Consider the following 27,753-nt stretch of genomic DNA (forward strand, 5'->3'; position numbering starts at 1 on the left):
AGCGCACGGAAACTTCATTTTTGAAAATGTGAAATAAAAGCCCCGACAAATTTGCAACTATATGTTACTATACGCTCATTTTTAGTTTGTAAATTATCTTAAGTTAGCCTAATTAAAATAATTTAAAACGAACTGATAAATAATTAATCGTTAAAAGAAAATTAGTTCAAGCATTATATTTATTTTTCCATCTGCCCTTTTCAGTTTAAGAAAAGGATAAGAGGTTATTTTGTCGCAGAGTACCTCCGAGAGGAAGGAGTTTCATTTTCGTTGCCGAGACACTAAAATCTCAATAGCTACATAATAGTTTAATTTGAAAGCAGGCATCTGAAGTGCTTGACTCCAGCTTTCAGTTTTCAAATTTCATTCTGTCAAGTAAAAATAAGTGTATAACCCATGCGAAAGTACTTTGTGACAGCAAATTTCTCTTTTGTACTCCGTCTTGCTCGCTTCCTGCAAAACATTTAGTTTATGCAAATCTTGAATAAAAGAAGTGAAAAGAAAAGACAAAGTTAGTAAACAATCAATGAACAAAATCATTCACATATGTAAGATAGATTATGGTTATTCTTTCTCAGTCACTGACTCTGGATGGATGATTATTTAAAAACAAATTATGACAATCTCTAACCTTTTATCACGATTGGACTATTTGCAACGTATGGTAGAGCTTACAATACAGTCGTTAAAAGGTCTGAGAAGTCAAACAAGGACTGACTCTTCTGAGTTGATATGCCATGAGAAATCAGAGCTTGAGGTAAATTGAAAAAAAAAATCATTCTGTGATGTTTGACCCTATATACATACACCACAGCATGCCAAACATACAGTTTATGAATATTATTGTATTAGAGTTAAATCAATTAGAGCTTATACTCTAGCAATTGAAAATTCACATCAGCAAACTACATACTAACTTTTCTTATTCAAATACATTTATTAGTTTTACCTTGTAGTAATAAGAAAAAAGTTTCTTTCTAATGATGGCATTTTAAATTCTTTTTAAAAAAATTACAGTTTACAAAATAAAGAATTTCCTAATTTCATTTCAGTTTGAAAAAAACATTGTTTTCAGTTTGATAAATATATTATTCTCTTGGTCTATAGGTATATAAAAATTTCTAAACATGCCTACAACTTTTTAAAGATGTAAGCATGTTTTTAAAGATTCTTATTTTGGATGAACTTAAAAGATCTTTTTAAGTGTATTACAGAATTACATTTCTAAATAAAAGTTTATTTAAGTAATTTCTTAAAATAGTAATACTAGATTGTTAAATAAAGCACTTTGCTTTAAGAGTATTATTTTATAGTTTATGGTATGTGCAAACATTAAAAAACCTTGGTTTTTTAAAAGTAAGTTTTTATTAATTGCTACAAAAATGGTCAATATGTTAGCTCATGAATGTGTATACACATAATACAGTATAGGTATACATATCATACAGTGTTTGCATATATATCATAATCATACAGGATACATATACAAATATAGTGTATATATACCTATACAGTTTATGCATACATATACAAATTTGTATACATATTATACAATACATGTATCTATATATGTGTGTGTGTGTGTGTGTGTGTGTGTGTGTGTGTGTGTGTGTGTGTGTGTGTGTGTATGTATATGTATATGTATATGTATATGTATATGTATATATATATATGTATATATATATATGTATATGTATATATATATGTATATATATATATATATATATATATATATATATATATATATACATATACATATACAAGTTCTGCATACATATCATACAATACATGTATACATGTATATGTGTGTGTATATGTATATAGCTTTATGCTTTTTGTTTTTGTTTTTTAGAAGTTTAAATGAAGAGTAGTTTAGTAGTTGAAAGACAATTTTAGTTTAGATTTTTGTCTGTTATAAGTATTCTACAGTTTTTTACATGTAATATTTTAAAGCCAATAATATTTAAATTTTAGCCTAATTATGTTCAACATGTTTTAATTATCAAATTTAATTCATAAGTTTTCTTACATTAGAACCTATTCAAGTATTACAAAATTAACTTTAATTAATTAAAAGTTACTTTTTTTCAGATTATTCGTTTGTTTTTTTCTAAAAAATTAACTTTTTATTAGGTTTTTTTAACTCATAAAGTTTTGACTAAAGTTAAAAGTTGTTAAGAAAATTATTACTAAAAAAAAATAAAAAAATCATTATCACTATATATTCGTTACATTAACTAAACAGAAGTTATGTAATCTATCTGATTGAAGTCCAAGCATAATTCTACATCATGTCCTTGATACTCCCACCTGAATGAATGCAAGTATTGTGCCCAGCCACACAGCTTCTGTTCTTTCCCAGAACCATTTGTACAGGTTTGTGACTTTCCATTAGACTGTTTTAAGCTATGTGTTGAGATAAATATGGGATGGCTCAACATTCTGCTGTTCTGTCAATGTGGATTGTTTTGTAACAACTTTAAGTACATGACACCCTCTTACCAAATTTTCAACGATTGGCATCATAAATATATAACAAGTTGATTGTAACCCAAATCTAAATATCACAATACCCCCACCTCTTTACGGTTCAATTATTAGCTGCATTTGGTTTTTGAGTTGCACCTCCTATTTTTCTCTTCAATGAAGCCTGCTTTGGCAGTAAAGAATAGTAAAATGTTTTTTTTAACATCCTGGTATACTACACAATGCAAGAGTTTTCTTTGCAGTTTCCACCTTCATGGCAATCACTTTATTGTTACTTGTTGTGGCTTACAACTTACACAAAAATGACACCATAACATTAAGATAACATTGAAAGACATGTAAATCAAGAGATGGTAGGAACTGATAATTACAATAATTTGGTATTCTGGATTACCTGTCAAAAGCTATGTGAAAGTTTTCACCATGTTTAAGGATTAACATTGTAATGTATTTTTGCAAAAGTTAATGTTAAGTTTTATTTTTTTTTTTTAACGTTTAAGTTATGTTAAGATTAAATACAATTTTTAATTAAAGAATATTGATAAAAAAACAATTTTTTGGGCAAAAGAAAATAAACAGAAATAACTTCTTTTAAAATCACTTTGCAAAGGTAATATTTGAATAACTCCCTTAATTTAAAACCTAAACGATGAAAAACTTATCTATGTAAAGACTTAAGTATGTAAAAACTTATGAATGTATTAATTGGAGAGCAGTGAGGGCATCTTAGTCAAATTTTGAATCTAATAGCAGAAACTCCCTAAATAAAGTTATTAAAAAGATTGGTATATTATTTATATTTTTTGTGTGTTATTTATATTATTAGTGTTTTATTCTTATTATATCTGTTTTTACATTATTTCTTAAAGGTTAATTATCTTATTTGTATCCGTCATTTTTACTATTTGTATTTTATCTATATTTTTTTAATTTGTTTTTTACTCATTTATTATAAAAGGAAAGCAAAAAGGAAGTGCTTTCAATTTCTTTTTCTTTTTTTTTTTTTCTAGGGAAAATTAATGAAGTTCTTTGCTCAGCAGGTTGTGGCAAAAATTACTTTTGGACCAGGTATTGTGCAAATCGAAAAAGAAGTTCATAATTACCCACAGCTGTCTCAATTCCTAACTGTGGTTGATATTGCTGGTGATATGGTTGAAGTAAATTTTTATGTATTAACCTTCTGTCAATGATGATCACACTAATTGATGTATATGTTGTATACATTAGGAAAGGTTTTGCCAGGAGAAAGCAGAAGCAAAGAGAATATTTGTATTTTAAGCATTAGAAATAGGCTTTGAATTATTCTAAAAGAATTTTCGGTGCCTTCAGCCATAACTCAGATGAAATTATCTTATCAAATATAAAAAAAATTAAAGTGGACTTGTTCTAGACATTTCTATAAACTTTAAATTGGTTTTTTGCCATGGTATTAGCCGCAATTTGTGTAGTACTGATATAGTGGAGATGACGTTAATATTAATCTTGATTTCAAAATTAGTAGTTTTCTTTTTCAACAATAAAATTGATAAAAGTAAAACATAATAAATAGTCTTAGATAAACAAAGTGTACATTTTTATCATTGTTACATTTTAAGGCTATTTCAGAAAGATGTTCAACTGTAGAAGAACTGTGTTTATTTTCTGACGAGAAGATAAGGGGAATATTCTATAGTCATGATGATGACAAAGTCTTAGCTGAAAAATTGTATGCACAGTATCGAAGGTTAAGTATGGCATTGAGAATATTGAGACATTTTGTGGGTAAGGATTGCTCTTTTTTTTTTTTTTTTGTGGGTATTTTTTTGTGGTAATGCAGAGTTTTGCTTTAAGAACTAATATATTAAATCAATCTTTAAGTTAACTTAAAACAATTTGAAATTTTTAATTTTAAAAGAAAATTTTCAGTGATTTTATCTGCATTTAGAAATTTAGAATATGTTTAAAAACCAATAAATGTTATGTCTAGACATAAATTTTATGTCTATTTGTTTGATATGTTTGACTATTTGTTTAAGGTATTTCTCAATAATCAGCATGTTTAATTGCAGATAGGTTGCAAAGTGGTGATAAAAATTTGGATCTCAAGTGGTCTGGCTGGTATGATTCTGTACCTGATTCCCATTCACCAAACATTCGGGCATCTATTGCAACATATCTCTCAGTTTTTTCATACTCACCCATGGCTATTGACAATCTAAATCAAACACTTTCTTTTACTCCTTCTCTCAGTAGATCAATACCTCCAAGTCCAAATCCTAATCGTCGGTTAACCTCAGTTATGCCTCATAGTAAATCTGATGAAGGCAATATTGGTGATTTGCTTGATTTTTTTTGTTAGAATGTAAATTGTATTTTTTTTGAAAAGAACTTCTTTTTTTTTTGATTAATTTAGAACTTTTACTATTAGGCCTATATTTATGTAGATTTTATTGTTTACTATTTCTTATTTAAGTTAATTATATCACAGGTCACAGGAAGAAGACAGAAAGCGTAAGCAGCGCTGGGAGTTTAGGTAGTAGAAGGTATCAAATTGTTAAAACTGACTCAAAAAATAGACCAAATTTAATTATTACACCATCAGTTGATACCGATGCCACAGATTCAGATCACTCAAAATCAAGATCTTGTGAGCATTCTATTTATTCTTGTTGCTTTTTAAGCTGATAAAGTTATTTAAATTAAAATGTAATATTTTTTGAGGTAACAGTGTGAGCTTTGTGCTGTTAAGCAATATGAAAAATGTAAAAGTAACTTCTTTAAACTATAGTTTCTCTTATATATATTTCTATTCTATGTATTTTATATATATGATTGTTATTTTTTCATCTATTTTTTTATATTTCTTAAATAAAAAAAACCAATAAAAAAAATTTCTTTAGCATCCCTTTCCCAGTCACCTCGGATTCCATCTGCAAATTGGCATTCATCTATGATGCACTCAGTTAAACATAGATACTCTGCTAAACAACTACTTGTCTCAATAGCATGTGATTACTGCAATCGAATCATGTTTGTTGGACTCAAATGCAAAGTTTGTGGGTGAGTGATTATAAACTATATTGGTTTTAAATGAGGCACTTGTGACTTGTGAATGATTACATTTGTTTTTTTTTTCTTTGTTTTTTTCTTTGTTTAAAGCTTTAAATGCCACAAAAAATGCTCACGAAAAGCTCCTGCTTTTTGTGGTCCACCTGAATCTCTTGAAAAAATATTTAAACAAGCTATGCGGAAGGAAGGCAAACCTGAAGGTTACTTACCTATTTTTATGTTATAACTACTTTTATTGAATATTTTCATCTAAACTTATTGGATGGGTCTTAGCATGCCAATTTTGTCAACAAGTGTTTTTGTATAAAATTTCTATATAAAGTTCATTTATTTTGTAACTTTTTAATCAAAGATTTTGTATGAAATTTTTGAAAAATTATGTAGTTTTTTAATAATCAATAAAATCTAGTAGATTGATAGAAAAATATACTTTCAACTTTTTTAATTTTAAAAAAAAAACCTTTCCAAATGTAATGAAGTTATATACCAAATTAAAAGTTGAATTATCTTTGAATTAACCCAAAATTTTATTTATAGTAAAAATTAATGGCTTTTTTGTAACTTTCCATAAAAATTGTCTTCTTAAATTTTTTAGTAAAAATAGTTTTAATCTTTAGGGATACACGTAATGAAAAGAACAAATTCTGAACCTAATGACTTTCTGCATCAAATCCAAGTTACTAAACCTGAACATCGTAGTCATGGCAATCTTGCACAAAAACCGAAAGAAAACTCATCACACAAAATGAGTATGCAATCAGCTGACTCTTATTCAACTGCTTCCTCCTCTTCTATCTCTTCTTCTCCTTTTCATTCAGATTCTCCTGTTGGCACACCTGAAAAGAAAATTCTAAATGAAATATTCCACTTTCCAGGTATTATTTGATCTGTTTGGAGGCTCCGCTTAGTTAGTTGTTTACCTAAATGTTAGTTTATTGAAATATTATTTATTTTTTATTTACTTTTTAATAGGGTTGGGAATCCTGGGATTCAGGCAGTTTTTAACAATCCCGAAATCACAGAATTAAGCATTTAATCCCGGGATTTTTTTTTTAAATTTTTTTCAGTCAAACATTTTTAAATTAAAAGTTCTTCGGTTGAGATTTGACTATTTTTATATTGAAAATTCCTAAATTATTTTTTTTTGTTTAATTGCAATCAAATTTGAACTTCACAAATTCAAAATTCTTGCAATTAAAAAACTCATGTCTTTGAATAATGGGATTAGATTTATTATAATAATTAAAATTGAATTGCAATGGTATTTTAAAAATTTGTTTAGTCGCATTTATTCAAGTTTCTTACCATTCTTATCTCGAATAGATGTTATCTGTTTGTGACTTTTTTATAGTACTAGTTTTAATTAAATTAAAATTGCTGGTTATTTGAACAGTAAATTTTCTAACAGTAAATTAAACAGTGCAACAGTAAATTGAGTTACTCGAAAGACTAGACGCTTCAAATCCAGCTACATAATTAACAATTTATGAGTCTGAATTTTTTGCAAGGAGTGGATAATTTTTTTAATGATTATTAAGCCTACCAGTGCAGAATCTGAATGTGCTTTTTCTGTGGCCGGACTTTTTGCAATAAAATTAAGAAGTCATCTGGGTGATGAAATTTTGGATGTGCTCTGCTCCCTCAAAACGTATTTTAAAAATAATCAAAAATAATTACATATGTATATTATATATAGATAAAAACAACCAAACTCTTTATAATTAAATAATTATGTGTAATATCAAAAAACCAAAGAATTTCCTTGTGATTTGATTAATAGTTTTTTCTAAACATACTTTAAATGTGTTATTAATTTTCTTAAAATTTTCTTAAAATAATGTTAAAATCTTTCAAGAACAGGTATTTAAATATCCCAGGATTAATCCTGGGATCCCGGGGATAGGTAAATGTAATCCTGGAATCCCAGGATTTTAAATATAGCACAGGATTACAAACCCTACTTTTTAATAATCAGTCATTTTAAATTCAGTTAAATTTAATAAAATAGAGTTTTATCTATTCAATAATTTTTTTTTGATTTTTTACTTATTATTTGTTCCTAATATTTTGTATTTACTTTTGTAATACTCATTATTTGTTAGTACAGAATAGTTCATTTGTCAGCAGAAAACAGCAGGAAATGTTTTAAAACGTTTTCTGTAGTAAAATGATTAACTTTTTTTTAGACAAAAATGATTTTATTAATTTTTTTTTTTATTGCATAATTCTATGAAATTGTTAAATTAGAATAACTTTTGTTTTTTGCAGCTGACTTTTATTCCTTTTTAAGTAATTATTTTTTTAGTTAAGAGATTAATTCTATTTTTTAGAAGATCATCCACTTGAAACATCTCCTTTGAAAAATTTTCAAGACTCTCTCTCAAGTACAATAAGTTCTACAAAAAGGTAAACATTTGTTCTTATCACTTATATTTATGTTGTTATTATAATATATTTATATTATTTAGTGGTTTATATTTTTGTCATTGGTTTACAATAGCAATCTTTAAAGTAAATGAGATAACTCAAAAATTTCTATTGGTTGTTGCAATTTACATTGGATAATGGAATTTTTAAAAATAATTTTCTTTTATTTTTAAAACAATATAAGTTTTATATATATTAAAACAATATAAGATTAGATGAAATGTTGTAATTTATAGAAAATTCATGGTTTTTTTAACATTGCGTGTTAAAAATTAATTGTTGATTTTAAAACTTAATGACTTACTAACATTTGTTCGTTTGATAAAAGTGCACAGTGAGCTAACTGATTTTATGGACAAAATATTATGTTTTAATATAAGTTGAGAGTTCAATAGAAGTGTAATACAATGCAAATTGCAAATCAAGAGAGAAAAAGTTTGAAAAATGTTAAATTTTGAGATCTGAAACCAAAAACTTACTTTCCTGGCTTTTGAGGTCAAAATTCTCATTCATAACTGTTGTTAAGTTAACTAGAATTGTGCAGAATGCAAATGCAACTGAAGTTTTTTAAAAAAATTTTTCTCACACTATAAACCTGGTTTGTGTCATTCTGTGTTGAATTATATGTTTTATCGTTTTCAAACAAAACTCTAGTTAAAATAGTGCTCTGATAGCATTTGAGATCTTGTTAGAAGTGTAATACAGATTAAATGCAAATGTCGCAATAAGATTCAAATCTGAAAAAGTTTAGAACCAAATGATGAGTCCTAATATCCTATTTGCTGAATATTATTAGCTGTAGCTTAGGTTATCTTATTTTCTTCGTTGTATTGTGTTAAAGGGCCTTGTACATTGCTGTTGTTGCATAAGAATGATGCTTTTAATTTTCCTCTAATTACTTGTAGATCAGAATCACTTTGAAATGATTTAAATGATAAACTTTGAATGATTCAATCACTTTAAAATGATCAAATGAGATATTTACTTTATAATATAGCTCTTTCAATTTTCATTTTTCACTCTATAAAATAGCGCTTTCTACTTTCATTTATTTTCATCTAGTTATATTTGAAATTGTGTATCTATATTATAAAGTCAGTGAGATTTGAGTTTCAAATTTTTTTCCAAAAAAATTTAAGTTGCATTGTTCTAATCAGTTTCATCCAAATTGTAAAAAAGTGGTCAAAGAATTTATACCATAGAGTGATGCTTATCATTAGACCTTCAATATTTGTGTTGAAAATTCTTGTAAAGAATAGTTTAGGGTAGTTAACAGTGTTTAGGAAAAATTGGAAGTTCAATCTAGACACTGATTAAAGTTTCTATTTTTTCTTACCTGTCTATCTTGACACTTTAGTAGCTGTATTTTCCTAAATAAATAGAAATTTTAGGAAGTTGGAAATATGGTTAAAATGCATAAGTAACCAATATTTCCTCTTAAGCTGTGTTAGCAGACCTGATTAACTTATGAATTTCTTTTTCTTTTTTTTTTTCTTTTTTTTTTCTTTTTTTTTTTTTAGCTATTGTTGGAGTATTCAGCAATTAATCTAAAATCTATTCAAATTTTTTTTACTTTTATTTAAAATATTAAAAGTGAGCATATATCTTTTGTTTCACAAAGCAAAAGTAAGCAGTTAACATATACTGTGCAATCAAAAGAAATTTCAAACCATAAGGTATTTAACAGGAAATAAAAACAAAAAAGGAAAATAAAGTTGAGTTATTCCTTTTGGTTTTAATTTCTCTAATTTACCTCCTCATTTAAATCAACCAAATTTTAAATTGCTCCAAACAGTTAAGTCCATCTAAAATAGATCTTCTTTTTATGTTAGCAAAACTTCTACAGATACGCTGATAATGACTGGAGGAAGTTCTTTATCAAAAAGTAGTACTGACACTAAGAGTTCAGAGAATGTATGTTGATATTTGTTTTTCTTAAAAGTTTATTTTCCCCCCAAAAAATATCTATTATTGTTTCTAAGACAATTTTTTTATGGATAGAGTTACTATAATATATACTATTATATTTATATCAATTATATTCATAAAAATTATATATAAACATAGTTGTTACAAATACATTTAGTATAAGGAAGTTATTGTAAATACAGTTAGCCTCAATAAAGTTGATATAAATATAATTTTTTAAATTTAATTAATAAAAATATAGTTCTTAGAAGTTATGAAGTATTACAATTTGTATTATCAGTATTATAATTTTAAGTAAATATTTATTTTTATTCTATAATATCAGCTCATATTACAAAGATCGTTGAGATTGAGTGGAGAACTTCAAGAAATAAATAGTGATGGTATATTAACATAATGTTGATGGTATATTATACAATAAAACGTAATTAAGCATTAATTTTATAGTTAAAAGTTTAAAAAAAAAAAAAGCTTAAATCTTGAATAATTCACTAAATGGACTTCTTAAATGATTAAAATGTTTAAAAATATTGTAATCTTATGATAAAAAATTAATTGATGTAAAATGATTAATGGATTGCACTGCACAGTGGGCTGAGATTGACAGTTTTTAAACAAAAATCATTTTTAAAATGTTTCTGCATGAAATCCCTCAGAAGAATAAACAGAATATTTATTTAGAGACTAAATTGTGGTAGTTGAAAACCTAAATAAAGTCACAACAAGGAAAAGTTGCTGCCATGTAAGTTAAAAAAGGAACAATATTTAAGCTATGTGCTGACTCATTTAACAAAAAGCATCTTGGCTGTTTCTCTTGCTAAAGAAAATTTGTCCTTGCCCCCATACAGTCAGACTTACTCCTCCCATTTTTAAACTGTATGCAAATTTAAACCTCCTTCTCCTCCCCAGGTATAATTTCTTCACTGGTGTAGATTATAACAGAAATAATACCCCCTGAATTCTCAAGAGAAATCCATAAGGCTAAAACCAAACAGGCTGAAAAAGTTTTTGTAAAATTAATTCACAGTTAATATAACATCAGCTACACCCAGCAACTTACCAATTGCTTTTTAGCATATAACTTACCCTAAGAATATATGATATAAGGAAAAGACAATACTTATTATTGTTGGTCAACTTTTTTTTCTCTTAAACTGAATTAAACAATAACCATTTAAAAACATTCTCAATAAACAAAAAATTATGTAAAGTTCAAAGCCAATAACATAGAGATCAAGTTTGGACAGGGACAGAAATCAAGTTTGCACGGGAAGACAAACCCAAAATACTTGTAGCTTAAAACCAAACAGCATAAAATCATTCTTCTCAGCAGAAATGAAAAACCTGGAAATGTTTTTGTTGGTTTTCTTAGACAACAGATAAGCTTAGTTTTAAACTAAAAAATTCAGCTACAAATTCAGCTTCAAAAAAATCAAAAAGATTTCTAACTGCTGAAATGTTCTCTTATTGTGCAACTTGTTCAAAAGGAGTAGTGAGCTTCAAACACATGCTGGATTTTTAAAAAAAACTTATGAATCCGTTTCCTTTCAAGAATGTTTCCCCTCACTTTGCATGCTTTTTGTACTTATTTTTTGTAATTCAGAAAAAGATACTATCATTGTAGAGCACATGACAACAAACTCACTGTTTGTTGACATGCACTTTTTGACCAATTGAGTTCAGGAGATATAATAAAGTGAGAAAATTTAGAGAAAAACCCATAATTGCGGTGAAACTATGGCTTTTTTTTCTGCAGATATCAACACATGCACCATCCTAATTTACTAAGGTCTAGAGGGTGTTATAGGGTTTCAACACGGTTATTGAATTTTTACTAAATTTTTGTTATTTTTTTTACTTTTTTGAAAATAGGACTACTCTTTAAAAATAACTGTAACACATTAGGGTGCAATAGGGTATTGCCACATGCAGCAAAAAATTACCCAGATAGGAACATGCTCTTTAAAGTACATGAACCTGAGAGATTGGCAGTAAAAGGTTCATGAAGGTTTCTCATTAGTCTAAAAAGTAAAATGGGACAGTAAAAGAGACTGGCTCTGTCTTCACTTTCAAGGTTAATTGTTTGTATACTGGTTAATCCATCAAACCCAGAAAAAGTGAAAAAGAGAAAAAGTGCTGAGTTCTCAGGAGCTATTGTTTTCTTTTTGTCTTTTAAACAACTGGTAACAAAATAATCGATCAGACTTTGTAGGTTGACAGAATTAGAATAGCCATGTAGGATATAGGTTGCAACCTTTAGGAAGTGCATTTAGGCAGGTTGTTTGATAAGTGGCTATATTAAAACTAATGAGTTGTCCCCTGAGAAAATCTGTTGTATTAAGGTACTATCTTTCTCAGCTTTCATAATCAGTTTAACAATCTAAAGAAATAAACAGTAATAAATATTTTATTAAAATTTTGCATTTTATGAACTTTTTATGGAATTTTTTTAATTAAAATGTTGCATTTTATGATGACATAAAGTATCAATCTAATAATACTTTAAGTAATTACAGGAAAATGTAGATCTTCCAATTGTAAATATATGATGCTTTTTGTTACAATTACAAATTCTTGAAGATCAGTCAAATATTTAAGGGCCTCTGAACTGAAGACATGTAAATTAAAATAATCATTATTTGCAATTTCTTAGCTTTCAGGGTATATACTTAAAGTTTTGTATGAAAAAAAATTTTAAACTTAAATGCTTCTTTTTTCTATTTTTGTCCACCCTTGGCCCATTGTGCACTGTACTAAATTCATAGCTGACGCTTTATTGATCATGCTGCTTATTTTCCTAGCCAATGTGCATTAACTCTTTAAAACTATAAAACATTCAAAATATATTTAATCAAATTTGCATATTGATAGAAAAATGTTTTTTTTTTTACTTGTCAAAATACATGAAATGAATATTTTCCCGATAATTGAATCTCTGGATAATTTTTGCAACATTCTTTTAAGAAGTCTTTTTTTAGTAACTTTTCTGATGGATTATCTAGTCTATTTGGACCTTACAAAATAGAATATAAAAACAATATATAAAAATAATAGATAAATAAAAATAGTATATGTAGTTTGTTATGATTAGAACTTGAAGAATAAGTTGAGATCTTGTTTGGGAATACAGATATTATAATTTCCTCAGGATAGTTTTATAAATCACTATCAGAGGTTTTGATTGATCTGATTTAGACAATACCGTGTGAAGATGACTGCGTGTGTGCTGTTGATGATTTGCATAATCAGATTTCAAATGTTGCACGTCATGTAAAAATGCGGGTAAGTAGTACAACTATAGTATTCCTTTTAAAAATAATTAACATGTCTTTATGATAGATATTTATCATTGAGATTGATCCAATGATCTAAAAGGTCATCATTTTTTTTTTTGGAATACTTTTAAAGGGGCTCAAAAATAACTAAACACTTTAGTTAAAGAAAACTAAAGTTAAAGAAAACTAAACACTTTAGTTAAACAAAAAATATCAAATTATTTTCAGGTTCTCATCATCATAAGCCGATATATTATCACAAGATTTAAGCCTTTAACTAAAGTCTATACAGGATTGGAAAAAAAAAAAAAGAATGAAAACCAGCATATCATATAAGAAGGGCAAAAGATAAAAACAAGTCTTGTGATGATAGTGACAAAAATCTTTACCAAAAGACTGGAAGAAATAATATTGAAATAGAGGGCAAAAAAAATTACAATCCTTTTTCTTGCTGCCTCAGTTGTAGAGTAGGTTAAAATCTATAATTTGTGCAATGTGGAACTTAACATATGCCCTGAAATCAATTCTTTAAACTGCAGAGCTAAATTGATGTCTTTTTTAAGAAAAAGAAAATAAGTTAACAATAATAAACATCATTGTGTACCTAAACATTTAAGTAATGTTTAAAATTCAATAGTGAATTCATAGAAGTAGCATAACCCAAAAGATCTTTTTTGAATTGGATTTTATTGCATGTTTCTACATATTTAATTTTAATTTATTACAATAACTTGCAAGTTGGAACTGGCATTTTTTTAAATGTAAATATGTCAATGTGATAATAAAAACTTTTATTGTGTAGTTTGATTGCATGGATGTGTTCAATGAAATAGCACACAGTAGTGGAGAATCCCACTTATTATCATAAATTGGAGTTTTTCATTAAATTTCTTAATTGGTGGAGCGAGACATTGTATTATTAAATTTCTTAATTGGTGGAGCAAGACATTGTATTATTAAATTTCTTAAGTGGTGGAGCAAGACATTGTATTATTAAATTTCTTAAGTGGTGGAGCAAGACATTGTATTATTAAATTTCTTAATTGGTGGAGCGAGATATTGTATTATTAAATTTCTTAATTGGTGGAGCGAGACATTGTATTATTACGTACATTTAATTTTCTTGTAGTTACTGAACATGGGGTCAAAACAAAAATTTGTCTGTAAAAAAAAAGTAAGATAATTTTAAATGTGTTATTGAATGGGCTTAACATTTCTCAAATTTCACATCGACTAGGTTGTTGTAGAAAGTTGGTTCAAAGCTGTTGTAATCATATTGAAAAATGCAATACCACTGATGATAAAGTTTGAAAAGCCATTTCCAAGAAAAACTTTAACCAATATGGATTACCAAATTGTTAGGGTGTTCAAAAAAATATCCTTTTTTAACTTCTAATAAGATTAAAAATTGACTAAAGCAATTAAGGTTTGCAAAAATGTTCCTAAATAAAAATGTTTTCTTGGGTGATGTATCCAAGTTTAATTGCTTCCTGTCTGATGGGAAAGTGTATATTAGGCTTCCTGTAAAGCAAGAAAACATTGTTTACTCTAAAGATGGTGAAACACTGTATAGGTAATAATAAAGATTTGGGGGCTATATACCATGCTAGGTATTGATCTGCTGGTCAAAGTTCTCTTACCTTTTGCCCCTTCTCTTCCATAACCCTCACAAAAAATCAACACAAAAATCAAAATTTATAAATACTTGTTTAAAAAAAAAATTCAAAGAAAACTTCAGTAAAGTTTTAAAATTTGCTGTCATGTTAAAGATTCAAAAATGCATTTTAAGATTATCTTTATTGCTGTGTTACTAAATTACCATAAATATTTTTATAATTTTCTCAAACTATCATAGGATCGTGGCAGCTTGATTTCAGAATGGGTAATACCCTATCAAGATATAGAAGTTGGCTCACTTATAGGTACTGGGAGAGTTGGCAAAGTATACAAGTAAGTATTAATTATTTATGAATCTGCTAAAAATGCAGAGAAACATCCAGTTAAAGTCATTAAATCCTAAAAGTAGTTAACATGATAATAGAAATTATTATTTGAAAGTATTTGATGATAAATCATGATAAATTGTGTCATTTTAGAGCAAAATGGCACGGCGAAGTTGCATTAAAAATCTTGTATTTGGAGAATCCATCTGTGGCAGAGAAAAATGACTTTAAATACAAGGTAAAACAAAGAGAATGATTATTTCATTTAGTTTTTTTTTGGTATAATTCCAATTCCTTGCCGAATGTTATTATAGTTGTCTTATAATATGTTTTTACATATCACTCTTATTAGATGTCACAAATTAAATTTTCTCATTTTCAGATAACTGATTTTTTATATAGGGGTAATATACATATGCATATATATATACATATACATATATATATACATATACATATACATGTATGTACATATACATACATACACATACATACATACATACATACATACATACATACATACATACATACATACATACATACATACATACATACATACATACATACATACATACATACATACATACATACATACATACATACATACATACATACATACATACATACATACATACATACATACTTACATACTTACATACTTACATACTTACATACTTACATACTTACATACTTACATACTTACATACTTACATACTTACATACTTACATACTTACATACTTACATACATACATACATACATACATACATACATACATACATACATACATGCATGCATGCATGCATGCATGCATGCATGCATGCATACATACATACATACATACATACATACATACTTCATCAGTTCCTGTGTATTTATGTTTTTTCCACATCATCTACATTTGGGTCAGCTAGTGACACAATAACAATCTCTATAAAATGTCTAAGAAGAGAGTTCTTAAGACTTGTTCTCATCATTTGATTGTACTCTTCCACCATTTCATTAAATGCATCCTGTCTAAAACAAACCTAGCCTTATGGCCAACAGGCTACTCGTTTAAAGAGAAGTCCTGAACTTTATTGCTTAGGTAGAATTATCGCAGATCATACAACTTCTGTAGTCAGTTCTTTAAGGTGTTTTGGACAATTGAATTTCCTAAGAAATTCCTGGCCTCCTGTGCAGTATGATACATGAAGGAGTCAGTTTGAAAAATGTTCTTATTAAAAATCTGCTTAAAGAGTTATTATTGTGCACAAAGAGCTTCAAACTTTTTGTGCACAATTAAAACTTTTTTGTGTACTTTTTGCAAATTGTCTTGTCAACAGTTTTTAAAACCTTGCATACAGATTTTTCATTGGTGCTTTTGTCATTTTGGTCAGTGCTTGCACACTTATTGATAAGCTGAAGTGGTCCATTATGAGCTTTGTCTTTTCTTTAAATCATAATGGGTGATATTTGTTTCTTTTTTAAGAGGTGTACCCCAACATTAGTTAACAATGTTACAAACCGTTTTATCAAACCATTTTTAAATATTTAGACCTGAAAATTTTAAGAGAAAATTTATAAATTAAATTATGTTTAAATTAAAATGTTGATTAATTTCTTTACTTTTAGTTGGTTTGCTTTTCCATTTCTTGTTAAGCCTTTTTTTGCTAGGTTCCTAGATTTCACTCCCTAGTTATACCCCCACAGTTTGTCCCAGGTATTTGGCATGTAAGTTGTTAAAAATACGCTGGGGGTAATAGAGTTAGTTGACTTAAATCTTAGCTGCTTTGAGGAAATAGTATCACATAGGTAGAAATTAAATTTAAGGATGTTTAATTATTTCTCATTGCAACAGGTTGTGGAATGTATTACTAAACTTGATATACTTTATAAATATGTTAGCTTTATATCTATTTATGATAAATGCTCTTTTCCCACATCTCTGAAAATAATCAAAGAATTATTTTCAGAGATGTGGGAAAAGAGCATTTAGCAAAGTGGATTGTCTTACTCTACATGATGTACCTCAAATTTTCAACAAAACATTTTTTTTTTCAATAAAGTTACTAGAAAAATAGGTTGAGAAAATGAAAATCTGTTTTCAGTGAATAATTATTAAAAATAAGTATCATCTGGTTTTTTCAGTGTTTATATCTAGTCCTTCCAGGGGGTCTTTCAACCCTCAAATTTGGTAAAATTACTTATTTTGACATATATAATCATGAAATATTCCAAGTAAATATTTTATTTTTTGGGACACCCTAATACAGTAGTTCATAAATATTTGTCTTTGATGCACTTCCATTCAAATACTTTTTCTTAAGGTTCAAGTTTTGAGAAGAACACGGCATGAAAATCTTATATTATTTATGGGTGCATGCATGGAGCCACCCACTCTAGCTATTGTTTGTTCGTAAGTTATCTCTGAAAAGTTTTTTTTTAGCTTTATTAATTTTAAAATAACAAGGACCTACTTTCTAATTTTAAGAATTTAAAAAAAAAAACAAAAAAACTTTCTGCTCTAAAGATGAATTAAAAATTGGTTAACTTAAAATTATTGTCAATAAATTATATTTACGTAGTTCATTTTAATTATACTAAACTGTATGATAAATATATTACAACATATTAACATTAACAAAGCAATAAACTGCAGCAAATTTTATAATTTCATAAAAGTTTCTAGAAAAGTTTTTAATATATTTATGAATTACATTTCTTCTTTTTGTTAAGCTTATGTAAAGGTTTTACACTGCATCAACACATACATATTCGAGGTGACAAGTTTGAAGATGTTAAACTTATATCAATCATTCAACAAACAGCACAGGTACATAGTTTTATTGATTAGAACCATTATTTAATAAATGCAATAATCTGAATTAAGCTTGTGTTTTTAAATATAAAGTTTTTAAATTTTACTTTGATTATTGGAAATTTTAAAGAGCCTGGCACCTTTTTTTCTTTCAGAATATTGAACAATAAAATTCACTAAATTTATAAAATAAAGATAATTTATATCAACAGTGTTTGTCAAGACTGTTGGGAGGAGGGGGGGGGGGGGAGGTGTAGGTACTTATTGAAAATTAGTACTTAAAATATTTTTATATTTGGAAGTAATTATAGAGAGACAGGCAAATTAAGCTAGGTGATTTTTTTTAAAACAAGCTGGCTATTTGAATATATATGGTATTTACATGTAACTACATACTTACATAAAATATTTTGATTTTAAAATGGTTTTCATCACTAATAATTAGATTTTTTGACAGTTGTAGTTTTTATTGCTTAATTTTTTCAGGCTATGAGTTATCTTCATGCAAGGGGAATTGTTCACAGAGATCTAAAAACAAAAAATATTTTTCTTGAACATAATAAGATAGTCATCACTGACTTTGGCTTGATCAGTGTTGCGGATATAAAAGTTGCTAACAGTAAGAGGTAGGTTACGTTTTAACAAAAAAGCAGTTTAATTTTTTGTATTAAAAATGTGCTATCAACAAATCATCAAAAGGATTAAAAAAGCTACTCTTTTTTTTAAAAAAAAAAATACAAATTCTAATAAAATGTTGCAAAAAATTAGTGTAATTTCTTCTTTTAAATTAAAAAAAGGCCAAATGAGTTGCTAATACCACAGCGATGGCTTTGTTACCAAGCTCCTGAAATTATTCGCCTAATTAACCCTTCAAATGCTGGTTGTGAAGTTGCTTATTATACAAAAGAAACAGATGTGTATGCGTTTGGGTAAATATTTTACTTTTTCTGTTTTTTTGCTTCTACAATGTTTTTATTTATAAGATTATAGATTTTCTTTATAAATTTTCAATTTAAATAATTTAAAATTGAACTAGTCTTTAAAATATTTGTTTTATTTTATAATAATAAATTTGAAAAATTTGATATACAATGCATAAACAATAATATACAATAGTAAATTTGGTAAATATAAACAATAGTAAATTTGGAAAATAGATAGAAACTGTAATATCACTGATTAACTGTAAAATTACTTTAAGAATGCAATGTATCACTTGCAATCATTCAAGATGAATGAATGATTCCCAGTGACAAATAAAGATGCAGCATAAGCAAGACTGATTAGTGTACTTTTCACTAGTCATTCAAGTGTTATTATTTATGCAAGACTCTTAGATAATTATCAAATGGGATGTTAAAATATCATGTTAAAAGCAAATAGTTTCACAGTTAGACTTTCTCAGCATTCTTCAGTTGAAGCAGATTAAAGTGTAAGGGAAAAGCCTTCTTTATTCATTAGTCTGAATTTCATAGTTGTTATTCTTTAATTTGTAATTCTGTGAATAAATCATTTTAAAACGTTGCCTGACTTTTAATACTGACCAAAATATCGATTCACTGATATTTTGGTCAGTATTAAAAGTTAGGCAACGTTTAGCTGAAATATCGATCATATTTATGAAAAGACTGAAAAGATAAGAGTTTAGAAAATAATTTCCCTTGAATTTTTTCTTTAAAATGTTTTTATTTTGCTTCTAAATACTTTTTAAAAACTTTGCAATACTTCAAAAAACTTTGCAATACTTCAAAAAACTTTGCAATACTTCAAAAAAGAATTCGAAAATATGAATTTCAAAGTTGTGTAGAATAATTACGCCAGCTTGACATGTTTTATGCAGGGCTGTGGAGTCGGTAAGCCGCTGTTCCGGCTCCGACTCCGACTTCTTGATTTTATCATGGACCAACTCCCGACTCCGGCTCCCTCATAAGTAACCAATTTGAAACAACAAATTTACTGTAGTAAAATGTTAACATTGGCTATTTCATCACCAAATAATCCAACCACTTAGTGCTTTAAACAATATTTATTAGAAAGCAATTTCTGAATAACAACTTTTCTGAACTCTTGTTATGCAATAACTCTAATGCAGTCAATAATAAAATTATGAATTTGTCAAAATCATGCTTGAAAGATTGTCAGTTCATATTCTTGAATCTTTTCCACCAAGACCTGGAGAAATTCGCTGATGTGATTAGCTTTGGTGTCTTTTACTGCCAATGTCAAGGTAATTACTTCATTTTTTTTAAAAACAAATCGGGCATTAATTGCAAAATAGTTCACTCTGTTAAGAAACACAAAGCGTCCCTTGAGAGGCTCATTAAGTTCTTCTTTTAGTTTAGCAGCTTCTTCAGTCACTAATTTTCTAATTCTCTCTCTCTCTCTCTCTCTCTCTCTCTCTCTCTCTCTCTCTCTCTCTCTCTCTCTCTCTCTCGAAACAAAGTTAATTGAATACTTAGAGTCTTTCTGATGCATAGTTAATTGAATACTTACTGTCTTTCTGTTTTGTGAAGTAGCTCTTTTGTGCTTGGTGGTGGCACACCTAGCATTCTACTGAGAATATACAGCACAGTGTCAGACAATTGAAGTCGGGAGTTGGGGTATCATGAAGTTATCTAGTTTAAGGAATGGTAATTTATGATTTTCAGTGATAAGCAGCAAAATACTCTATTGCTTATCACTGTTTTAAAGGCCTCAAACTAACATGTCAAACTCCTTGCGAAGTCGTTGAAAACGGTGCCGAATCTATTCTTCAGGGTCATTGTGAAAGCTCTCGGTTACGCCGCTGCATTTTCCGCACTAAGTGCTTGATCGTGGTCTATTCGGTCGACTATCATCAAATAAAGTAAAATAATTCTCAATTTTGTCGACGGTGTGCGGTATAGTGGGTTCCATAGGTCGATTACGTTGACCATAAATTTAAGCGCACGAAAAACATTCACAGAAGGCTGATTTTTGTAATATAACTGTTCGATTTGTAAATAGCGTTACGGCGTAAGTTTTTTCATGATGAAATGTCGATGAATACTGAATAAAAATATGTACACAGTTCCTATGCGCGATCAGTCAAAATGTCCCTGTTAAAAAACCTTTAGATAGATCATCATTTACTTGTGAATAAATTGGTGTCGTAAAAAACCCCGATGTCTAGCTCTATTTATTTTATAAATTTAAAAGACAATATTTAACATGGCCGCGTGGCCCAATGGATAAGGCGTCTGACTTCGAATCAGAAGATTGTGGGTTCGATCCCCATCGTGGTCACTATTTTTTATTACAGTTTAAAACGTCTTACTCCGTGAGAGAAGTTATTTGCTTTTGCGAAAGTTAAGTTAAACTCAAACAAAACAAGGCATGCGATGTAAAAAATACCTCGCAAGTTATACACACTTTTGTATGGATCTAAATAAAAATTACCGTTTTAGTCATAGAAGAAGGTTAAAGCACTTGTAATGACTTAGGATTGCACCGCGTTATTTTCATCCAAAAAATGAGTACTCCGGTATGATATGTAATTTAAAAAAAGCTTAAATTCCATGTTATAGATTTTTTTTTTTATGTTTAGTTTTAAAGCCAAAAGTACTTCGGTCACATGCTGTTAAGTGTTTTTTAAGAGATTACTCGGTCACCAAAGGTTTTACAACTTTAGAACTAAAATCTATCATCGTTTCTCTTCCTAATGGCGAAAATCAAGTGTAGTTTTGTAAGGCACTTCTAATGACAAATAAATTGAGATAAAGTGAAGGAGCCGGTGGCATTCAGTTGAGTAGAGCATAGGGATTGCAATCCCGGAGGTTTTTTTCAATCCCGGGATTTCGGGTTTGAAAAACATCAATCCCGGGATCCCGGGATTAATCCCGGGATTGAAAAGCAGATACAACTTCTATATAGTATTAAGTAGAATAAAATCAGTACGTTTAACTAAAAATATATTTATTAGATGAATTTAATTTAACATGTTAATTAAATTTTACATGTTAATTAATGTTAAACAATTATGTTAGAAATAAGGAGATATGTTATGTTTTTTGTGCTTCGAAATGCGACTTCAGGAAGCATAACGCGTCCAAAGTTTTATCGCCTAAACGGTTACGAATTTTTGTATTGAACAGTCCAGCGGAAGAAAATGCCCGCTCAGCCTCGACACTTGTCGACTTCACGGTCGTTAGAAAAGAATAAACTCTTTCTAACTAATCGCCACGTGTATCCACATTTTCAAATAGTGTCATTTCTTTTTGAAATTTTGATGACAAAATTTCATGTCTAATTGGTTGTATTGGTGATTGTCCTTCTTTAATAACATCAAGTTCCTCTTCAATACTTAAAGTATTACTTTCAAACTCAGGAGCCATTTTAGGTTCCTCAATCAAATCCAGCATGTCCGACTTAACTGATGCTCTTACTAGAGCAGGATTGGAAGCATTTAATCTTTCCAACAATTCTACCAAAAGTTTTCGACATTTAAATGAAGAAGGCACTGTAATTATTTCTTTATCGACTTCAACGGGGCTTCGACCGTTATGCAGGTATTGCAGAAGTCCACTCATATCGGTTCGGCGTTCATGCATGCGAGTCATTAAAGCTCTACGCATTTCTTTGCTTGTATTATTGTCAGCATCTTTTAAATTTGTAAGCATGAAATTAATAGCAATGTCGCACAGTGAGTCAGATTAATCTAAAAACGGCAAAAAGTCCAAAAAAAAAGTGAAAGCTTAATCGTTTTTAGACTTAAAATGTAAAAGCAAACTACTTTTTGATCTTAAATCAACTTTAGATAATTCCATAGGTATTAACGTGTAATTTTAAAGGGATATATGTGTAAAAAGTAAAATTTATCACCATAAAATTATGAAAATTTAAGGTAGTTTATCTTGTAAGAAACCTTATTTTCCACCTCATTACAAAACTTTATTTTTTTTTTTTGTTAAATTACTGAGTGCTTAGATATTAATAATTTATTTGCTTTTTTTTTTAGATTTAAAAAACAGTTTTTTTTAGATAATTCTTTTGAAAATTAAAATTTTAATGCACAATTTTAAACATAAGTGCCAGCCAAAAAAAAGTTCCACATTGTTCCACGTTCAATTTTTGTGAAACAAAACCATTAAATTATAGCCAAATAAACCCTGAAGTATTTACTGCGACCTCCTGCTCCTTTAGGAGATATTTTAAATAGATTCATGCATAGTTTTGTCAAATGCAACACCCGCCCCTCCGTTTTCGATTTAAAAACAGTTTTCGGACGTTTGTGTAATAATTCACAAACCTCCGAAAGCTGTTTTTAAATCGAAAACGGAGGGGCGGGTGTTGCGTTTGACAAAACAATATATGAATATCTATTCTGGTATTGGATATTAGTACTGAATTATTGAACTGGTTAGTAATTCAAGTTGTGAAAAGATTTTCATACTCTGATTTTTTTATTTTTGGATTATAAATTGTTTTTTTGTTTTTTTTTGCGTTAAAGATTTATAACTCGCTTTGTAACGCGTCTGCGCGCGTTTAGTAAATGCGTGCGTTTAACACATACACGAGCGTTTGTGTATTAATATAATATTGTTATATTATGGGTCAAGGAAGCTAAATGTTTTACTAAAAATAGTATTTAGAATTTTAAAGTGCACTAACGCGCGTTTTAACGCGTACATGTGCGTTATACGGGTAACTAGTGCATGTGAAAATAATTTTAAGTTCCTAATTTGAATTCCTTGACCCCAAAAACCCCTATTTTGATGTATAGTATATGTTTAATGTACATGTATTAAGTAGTTAGGTATTTTTTGCCGCTTTTTAACCTTTTTAACTCACTGTGTGTCGGCTGTAAATAGATTAGAATCTCTACGACATATTGCTTCAACCGTTGCTTTAATGGGAACTAAAGTTGTAATAATCTCTGATAATATTGTCACTTCATCATGGGACAGAGCTATAGAATTATCTTGCACTGGGTATACCCAGTTAGGGTTATAGAATTATCTTGCACTGGGTATACCCAGTTAGGGTTGGCTTGCACTGGGTATACCCAGTGCAAGATAATTTTATAGCTCTGTCACATGATGAAGTGACAATATTATCAGAGATTATTACAACTTTAGTTCCCATTAAAACAACGGTTGAAGCATTATGTCGTCGAGATTCTAACCTATTTACAGCCAACATTGCTATTAATTTCATGCTTACAAAATTAAAAGATGCTGACAATAATACAAGCAAAGAACGTTAACGTTAAATATCAATTCATGGTTTTTGTGTACAATTTTTTACTTTGTAAAATTGTTTAAGCATTGACAGAAGGCTGCTACACTGTGTCTTGCAGTCCATTATTAAAGACAGTTGTTTTCCAAATTCAGCCTTAATATATTTTTGTAAGATGTCGTTCTTGGTAGGTGATTGTTTAAATTTTAGTATTAGTTTTCGTACTTTTTTAATGACTGGCCCATAATGAACTTCATTTAGTTCAATTTTAGGTCTTATCTTTTCATGATTGTAGTCCAAAAAATCTTCCTCAGTGTCCTCATTCTCGGATGAATCACTGTCAGAAAATTCATTGTTGAAATCTGGCTGATTTGCAGCGAATTCATACAGGTCTATTTGTATGAAGTCCTTTTGTTGAGCCACCACCAATTTTTAAAATTTTCTTGCAGTTTGGTAATTTACACATCGCTGTTTGGCCTTTTCCATCCCGTAGAAAATATTTCCAAACAGCTGAGTTACCTTAATTGTAAAACCCACATACGACATGCTGATTTAATTTTTAATTATAAGATTCTACCTTATAAGAAACGAGCTTTTCTTCAGTTTGAAAAAACTGACAATAGTAAATAAGCTATAAAAAATTGTTAGCAATAGTAACTCAGGTATTAAAAAATCTAACTAATTTAACGCGGATATTTTTAAAGTGTTTACGTAAGTAACTTTTTAGAAACAACGTAAATTTGTATTATATAACAAATTATTACAAAATAAATGTAAACCGTATGTAATGATAAAAAGTGTGGGTATCGCAAGCAAGCATACTATAATAATATTTTTCTTTGCTTACAAATCTATTATTTAAATCAGATCGTATTCAATTTTTAAATAGTGTATGTTAACCAACATGACATAGTGCAAAGATTTTCACTTTTGTTTTTCTCTAAATCAATCCTTTTCGATATCGTATTTTATTGTACAACCGAAAATACAATGCTTTTTACAATTTTATGTTAAATAAAAATTATTTTATTGATACGCAAAATTGTTGGTATTTTATTATATTTTTTCATTACGCTTTGTTTTGTTCGATCTAAAAGGGAATCCCGGGATTGATGTTAGACAATCCCGGGATTTCGGGATCATAAAAAAGGTCGGGATCCCGGGATTTCGTGATCCCGGGATCCCGGGATTGCAATCGCTAGTAGAGCATCTTTAGAATTTCTTTCCTTCTAAGAGTAATTCACATTTGAATTATCTTCAGATAAAATGCTCAAATATCAAGAACATCGATTCATCTTTCCAGAAAATTTTTGCCCACTTTTTAAAAGTCCAATTTAAATATTTCTCAGGAAACTTGAAGCGGATTTTCCTGTTCATCGCAGTAACACAGGGCTAAATTGATACTTCGCTTTGAGTTTGTAATTCAAATAATGTTTCCCATTGTCACTTTATAACGAAAACCCAAACCTTTGCACTCTACTGTAGATATTGTACAACTCCACTGTAATTACAACAATTAGCAAAACAATTAACATGTACAATTACAACAATTAAGTAGCAAGAAAAAAGCTTTAGAAAAATTATCTCTGAGGTTAATAATAACTTTGGACATTATTAACTTCTATTTTGCATTAATGATAAGTTTCATTTTTGCTTTTCAGTTTGACCACACTGAAATCTCCAAACACTGAAAAAAGCTTTTTTTTCCAGCGTTTGGAGATTTCTTGCTAAAAGCGTCGTGCTGAATTTACGCACATTTTAGTTGTTGTATAACGAAGTATCAAAAAGTATGACCACGATGGGGATCGAACCCACAATCTTCTGATTCGAAGTCAGACGCCTTATCCATTGGGCCACGCAGCCGTAATTAGTTTTGAAACTAATCTCTATTAAAAAGCAAAAAAAAAAAAAAAATACTGTGGCTAGATGTACGAGCTTTATCAATTTTAACAATGTGTAAGAGTGTCAAAACGTTGTACAAAAAGCTATGAATTTGATGCGCAGAATTGCATCAACCTGAAATGGAATAAATTTTAATTGTGAAGTGGTACTTCTGTAGCTTACCCCAGTTTGCTATTTAAAATTAACGTATAATACGAAACGTTAGCGATCGTGGCGTATAGAAAGTACCGGGTTTTTTTTTTTTCAAGGAAGAATCAAGAATCAAACTTGGAGCTCTAAAAATAAGCGTAGCTGGCTAGTTATTTTAATCACGTGACAATACCTGCTATCAACAAAGTTTTCGTTGTAAAAAGGGAAAACGATAAAAGAAAAGTGCTTAAAAAGGGAAAACGATAAGAGAAAAGTGCTTAAAAAGGGAAAACGATAAGAGAAAAGTGCTTAAAAAGGGAAAACGGTAAGAGAAAAGTGCTTAAAGAAATTTTTTTTCTTCTTGATAAATGAAATTTGAAACCGAAACAAGAATTCAAAAAATGAAACCAAATACTATTGGTGAGCCTAAAAGCCAAAGAAGTATTATGACAATTTTAAAAACGAAATCTTTTTTAGTTTTTCGCAAGAAGAAACGAAATGAAGTTTGAGAGTATAAATATGAGTTGCTTTTTTTTTTTTTAGACTCGCAACTTTCTTTTCTTTTTTTTCTCTTCTTTTTTTTTTTTTTTTTTTTTCATTCGTGAACTTTCCGCTCAATCATTGTATTGTAAACAACCATTAAATTCAACTTCATTATCGCTGAACTTATGGGGGTAGTATCTTAGTTTTCTTCACCTAAACTCAATCAGAACATAAAATGCGGCCTATTGAGAGTATTTTTAAAAATAAGATGCGTTAAAAGAGGATTTTGTAGACTATGGTCAAAGGAGAGGATTTTGTGGACTTTGATCAAATAAGAGCAATTTACTAATTAAAATTACTTGGATATAAAAAGTTTTTCATTTTTATTCTTTCAGTGTTGTGTGGTTTGAACTACTAGCTGGGACATGGCCGTTCGATGGCGAGCATAGTGAAACAATAATTTGGAAAATCGGAAAAGGTTACAAGCAACCCCTAAACGGAATAATCGAAATCTCTAGAGAAGCAAAGGTGAGCTTTAAAAACCTTTTCTTTTTTTTTCTTTTCTTTTTTTTTCTTTTCTTTTTTTTTCTTTTCTTTTTTTTTTTTTCTGCAAATACATGCAAAAACTAAAAGTACCTAATTTAAAAGTGCCTAATTAAAAAGTAAAATATATGCACCTCTATTTTTCGGTAACGTTTTATTCTTTATCGTTCTTTCTTCATAGGATATTCTCTCTATGATGTGGGCGTATGATCCAGCTAACAGACCTACTTTTGAGAAACTCCTTAAAGCTTTTGAAAGGTTGCCAAAAAGGAAGCTTCTTCGCTCACCTAGTCAACCTACTTACCTAACGCGGTCAGCAAATGCTCTCATACTATAACACCCAACTCCTGCCTCCATCGGTGTATAACACCCAACTCCTACCTCCCATTGATGCATAACATCCAACTCCTACCTTCCATCGGTGTATAGATTTCTTTTATCTTTTTTTTATTTTTAATTTTAATGTTATATTATTTTTATAGATTATTTGAAAAGGAGTTCTGCTTATTATTTTATTAAATTAACTGTGCGTGTCTTTCGTCAAGGGTATTTAACACAATCTCAATGATTCGAAAATTCATCTTAGAAATTAA

General features: G+C 28.8%; 2 protein-coding genes and 2 non-coding genes across 5 annotated transcripts in view; 2 read left to right on the forward strand and 2 right to left on the reverse strand.

Moving 5' to 3' along the window:
- Window positions 1-27,753, reverse strand: part of LOC149886160 (uncharacterized) — a 102,396-nt gene that overhangs the window by 20,642 nt on the left and 54,001 nt on the right. The gene's annotated exons all lie outside the window — the stretch shown is intronic.
- Window positions 40-27,699, forward strand: LOC145197359 (kinase suppressor of Ras 2-like). Of its 2 annotated transcripts, XM_090093786.1 has the most exons (19): window positions 45-757; window positions 3,498-3,644; window positions 4,083-4,248; window positions 4,536-4,799; window positions 4,955-5,113; window positions 5,367-5,526; window positions 5,626-5,735; window positions 6,153-6,410; window positions 7,866-7,941; window positions 9,795-9,876; window positions 13,087-13,173; window positions 15,022-15,116; window positions 15,263-15,347; window positions 17,418-17,506; window positions 17,827-17,923; window positions 18,395-18,534; window positions 18,706-18,837; window positions 27,013-27,145; window positions 27,342-27,699. In XM_090093786.1, exons 1-19 carry the CDS (start codon window positions 617-619, stop codon window positions 27,495-27,497), a joined length of 2,577 nt encoding a protein of 858 aa, XP_089949912.1. In that variant the 5' UTR covers window positions 45-616; the 3' UTR covers window positions 27,498-27,699. The 2 variants fall into 2 exon arrangements, 1 of the variants encoding a protein (XP_089949912.1); XR_016454411.1 differs by lacking the exons at window positions 18,706-18,837; window positions 27,013-27,145; window positions 27,342-27,699 and adding an exon at window positions 10,217-10,274 and having other exon boundaries at window positions 40-757; window positions 18,395-18,427.
- Trnar-ucg (transfer RNA arginine (anticodon UCG)) lies at window positions 21,100-21,172 on the forward strand. The gene has a single exon. It is a non-coding gene; the product is annotated as a tRNA-Arg (tRNA).
- Trnar-ucg (transfer RNA arginine (anticodon UCG)) lies at window positions 25,894-25,966 on the reverse strand. The gene has a single exon. It is a non-coding gene; the product is annotated as a tRNA-Arg (tRNA).

Source organism: Hydra viridissima, unplaced genomic scaffold (genome assembly GCF_058129835.1).
Source record: "Hydra viridissima isolate aposymbiotic clone 2 unplaced genomic scaffold, HvirCarnegie_v1 scaffold_7, whole genome shotgun sequence".
Taxonomy (NCBI): Eukaryota; Metazoa; Cnidaria; class Hydrozoa; order Anthoathecata; family Hydridae; genus Hydra; species Hydra viridissima.